Source organism: Colobus angolensis, unplaced genomic scaffold (genome assembly GCF_000951035.1).
Source record: "Colobus angolensis palliatus isolate OR3802 unplaced genomic scaffold, Cang.pa_1.0 Scaffold265, whole genome shotgun sequence".
NCBI classification, from domain to species: Eukaryota; Metazoa; Chordata; class Mammalia; order Primates; family Cercopithecidae; genus Colobus; species Colobus angolensis.
In genome coordinates, this window is record NW_012115877.1 from 1,606,329 (window position 1) to 1,610,960 (window position 4,632).

Here is a 4,632-nt window from a genome sequence, read left to right on the forward strand (position 1 = left end):
AAATAAAAATAAAAATAAGAAATGGGGTACATAAAAAAGTGTAAGACAGAGATTCTGTCCTCAAGTAACTTCCAGTCTAGAGGATTACACATGTAGATAAAAATCAATATCGTACAAGGAAGTAGAATTAGCTAAGGAGTTAGTTTCTGAGCAGAATGATAAACTTTGCTGTTACTATTATACTAGTAGAAAGAGAACAAAAAAGTTTCCAAACGGACCCTGGAAGAACTAAAAAGGAGGGTTTGGGAAATAGCCGAGACTGGAAAAAGCTTGTTTCTAGCTGTTTTTTTTTTTTTTTTTTCCTTCCTGTCCAATTTAAGTAGCAGGTCCTTATTGTTTTAAAGAGCCTCAAAAGGTACTTATATATATAATGAAAAGCTAGGGAGCCTGAGGCAGGAGAATTACTTAAACCTGGGAGGCTGAGATTACAGTGAGCCAAGATTGAGCCACTGCACTCCAGCCTGGGCAACAAAAGCGAAACTTTGTCTCAAAAAAAAAAAAAGAAACTACAATGTTGCCCATTCACTAGTAATTAATATTTCTACGTGGTGCAATGGGTTACTTCATGATAGTTAATCTGACCATTATTGGATCTTCTAATTGTCTTACATAGCTTTCCCTTTTCATCTTTTAGTCACACTGGGATAGGCAAATTTACAAATATTTCATAATATATTCTGCTCCAGAAAAGATAAGAAGTGGGCATGTGAATTCCACACTGAAAAAAAAACATAAAACCTTTCCTGAGGTACAAGGTGGCCCTATTTGCTCAAAAAGCAAAGAAATTAAGACTACCAAAAAATTCTGCAACATCTCATAACTTCAACACACTCATGTAACTCTGGTGGATTTCATTAGCCCTCTCCTCTGTGACAACTGTTTAATTACCATACATTGGTGATCTCATAAAATCCTCAACAACCCCATGAAACAGGTATTATTTACAATTTACAATTTAGGCATTATTTACAAATTACTTATTTTACAAAGAAGGAAACTGAGGTTGGGAGGGCTAAATCATATGCCCAAAGTAAAAGAGATAATAAATGCTACTTTTGGAATATGAAAATAGTCCAGCTAATATTTTGTAGTTATTTTCAAAGTTGCTTACGTGTTTAGAAGACAATCTAGTAATATCCTCCAATGATTCTGTTAAGTGAAAATCAAAAGATGGCTAAACAAACTAAATAGTAATTCAGGGTCACTTTCATTGTGTAACAACTGCCCACGTTACTGAAGGTCACCTTCTGCCCAAATCAAGTATGAAAATTAATTTGTTCTCCTCAGTCTACTGCATTTTCACTACATAATGCAGGTCTCAAAACTCCCTGTACCTGCCCAACCTTTTGATGAGAAAAAAATGAACACGATTACTTTCAGGGCAGCTAACATTGTTTTTTTTTTTTTTTTTTTTTCCGAGACGGAGTCCCACTTTTGTTGCCCAGGCTGGAGTGCAGTGGCAGTCTTGGCTCACTGCAACCTCCGCCTGCCGGGTTCAAGCGATTCTCTTGCCTCAGCCTCCCAAGTAGCTGGGATTGACAGGCGCCCGCCACCACGCCGCAGTAATTTTTGTATTTTTAGTAGAAATAGGGTTTCACCATGTTGGTCAGGCTGGTCTCGAACTCCTGACCTCAGGTGATCCGCCCGCCTCGGCCTCCCAAAGTTCTGGGATTACAAGCGTGAGCCACCGCGCCTGCCCAGCTAACATTGTTAATCCACAAATAACTTCAAAGCTGCATCGAAACCATTTGGGTTGTTTCCCTGCAACTAAACCATGTGAAGAGCTAGATTTACAGTTTCCGTCTATTGCAGTAATAGGAATTGGAGAAGATATTCTTCTATACAGGGTTAGGAGTAAACATATCCCCAAAGCTAAAATGTAGGACATCACTTAAGGAACGAGGTGTCTACCAAGAGTGTCCTTCCCTGAAATCATAGGTTACTGAAGAATTAAAAAGCAGAGCTAGACTATCACTCCGATAACACAAACAGAGCTGGAAACCGAAACAGAAAGACTGGGTGATAAAGCCAATGCTAACGACATCATCCCAATGACTTGGGACGAGAGGGGAGACAGCATTCAGGATTAGAAGGCCGAGATGTTGGTAGAGGAAAAGGACACGAGGCTGCGAGGATAAATTGATATAAGGTTGTTGTAAATGATTTGTCATAATTTTTGCTCACCTTGGAGACGATTTAGACCGTTTTTGACCAAGGGAAACATCGTGAAGGTGAATCTGGAACTGCGACAATGGAGCTGCTGCTTTGGTGCAAATTCGCTTCAGGTACCCTTGAAGAGAGCTGAAAAACAAAATGGCTTTCAGCCGGGATTCTTAATGACATTTGGTGAAATCTCGCGACATCTGTAAAACCTATAGTAATTGCAATCCTTTTTACCGCGAGGAAAAAAATGGCCTTTTGGGAAATGTAGTTTCCGGCTTTATAAAATGACGTAAGGTGGGTGGTGGTTAATGAAGAATGAAAGAACTCCTCTAAGCCAGGTTTAGAGCTCTATAGAGGGCAGCCGAGACACTGATCTTCCGCGGAATCATTTAAGGAACTAGGTTCAAAATGGTGTTAAAGTTCCACAAGCTTCGGTTTAGTATCTCCACACTACTAGCCCTTTCTTCTTTCTGTTTCCCCAAAACTTCCTTTACTTCTGTCACTTTTTTTTTGTCTGCTATTACTACTATACTAATTGGCTTAGTTTTTAGTTTTCAAATAACTTCAAGTTTAGAGAAAAGTTACAAGAATAGTAAAAACTATTGTAATATGTAGATAAATACGTGATAAAACAAATTTAGAAAGCTATTGGCCGGGCGCGGTGGCTCACGCCTGTAATCCCAGCACTTTGAGAGGCCAAGGTGGGCGGATCACGAGGTCAGGAGTTCAAGACCAGCCTGGCCACAATGGTGAAACCCCCATCTCTACTAAAAACACAAAAATTAGCCAAGCGTGGTGGCGCGCGCCTGTCGTCCCAGCTACTTAGGAGGCTGAGGCTGAGGCGGCAGAATCGCTTGAACCAGGAAGTCGGAGTTGCAGTGAGCTGAGATCGCATCACTGCACTCCAGTCTGGCAACAGAGCAAGACTTCGTCTCAAAAAAAAAAAAAAGAAAGAAAGAAAAGAAAAAGAAAAAGAAAGAAAGAAAAGAAAAGGCAACATGGCAAAACCCCTTCTCTACTAATATACAAAAACATTAGCTGGGCGTGGTGGCACACGCTTGTAATACCAGCTACTCGGGAGGCTGAGGCATGAGACTTGCTTGAACCGGGGAGGCGGAGGTTAGGGTGAGCCCAGATGGCACGGCTGCACTCTAGCCTGAGACCTGTCTCAAAACAAAAAGTAAAATACATACACTTCAGTGGCATTAATGGCATTCACATTGTTGTGCAACTATCACCATTATCCATCTCTAAGACTTTTTCATCTTGTAAAACTAAATGATTTGATTATACATTTTGACTATTGAAAATATTAACATTATTCCAAAAGTCAAAACTAAACAGACTAGTGTACTTAGAGAAGTGTCATTCCCTCTCAACTGTTGCATTCCATTCCACCAATTCCTATAGGTAACCGATTTCATTACTTTCTGGTTTATCTTTCGTGTGTTTCCTTTTGCAAAAACAGGCAAATACCTGTATGTTTTCTTATTTCTCTATTTTATACAAATGTAGCATAAAAATCCACTATCATTTTACATAAGTCTTCCTCATTCCTTTTTTACAGCTGCAAAATCTGTGGTGTATATGTGCTATAGTATATTCAATCAATCTCCTATGTTGGAACATTTAGGTAGTCTCAAGAATATTTCAGTTTCAATAATGCTGAAATGAGTAACTTTGTGCACACATATTTTCATATTGCTGGATGTATCTCTCCAAGGTAGGTTACTAGAAGTGGGATTGCTGGATTAAAGGATAAAAATATGTGTAGATTAAAGGATAAAAATATGTGTAGTTTTGTTAGATATTGCCAAATTATAGATGTAACATTTTGCCTTCCCGCCAGCAATGTATTAATATAAAGGGTGCCTGTCTCCCCACAGCCTTGCTAATAGCATGTAGCGTCAAGCTTTTGGATTTTTGCCAATATGATAGATAAGATAACCGTTTTAAACTTTAAAATTTTTATTTTTAAAACATACACACAGTAAAATTCACTTTTTAGTGTACAGTTCTATGCGTTTTGACAAATGCATACAATTATGTCACCACCACCACAATTAAGGACAGAATAGTTCTAGCATCATAAAAACACCCTTGTTTGACCTCTTTGTAATCAACCCCTTTCCCTAAACCTAGCCCCTGGCAGTCACTAATCTGTTCTCTGTACCAATGAGTTTGCCTTTTCCAGAATGTCATATGTCATATAAATTGAATCACACAGTATGTCTCAGTGTACTTTTATTTTGCATTTTCTTTTATAAATATATATATATGGACTTTCACTCTTGTTGCCCAGGCTGGAGTGTGATAACACTATTTCAGCTCATTGCAACCGCCGCCTCCGGGGTTCAAGCGAGTCTTCTGCCTCAGCCTCCCATGTAGCTGGGATTACAGGCCTGCGCCACCATGGCCGGCTAATTTTTTTTTTTTTTTTTTTTTTTTGAGATGGAGTCTCGCTCTGTC

At 39.1% G+C, this 4,632-nt stretch overlaps 1 protein-coding gene across 2 annotated transcripts in view; it reads right to left on the reverse strand.

Moving 5' to 3' along the window:
• LOC105515614 (cytochrome c oxidase subunit 7B, mitochondrial) overlaps positions 1–2,346 on the reverse strand; it is a 6,262-nt gene extending 3,916 nt beyond the window's left edge. Inside the window, exon 1 of one of the 2 annotated variants that reach the window (XM_011947436.1) lies at positions 2,185–2,346. In XM_011947436.1, coding sequence (XP_011802826.1) covers positions 2,185–2,224 — 40 coding nt within the window. In that variant the 5' untranslated portion in view covers positions 2,225–2,346. The remainder of the gene's footprint in view (positions 1–2,184) is intronic. The other variant, XM_011947437.1, reaches the window with a different exon arrangement.
• Positions 2,347–4,632: the final 2,286 nt, after the last annotated feature.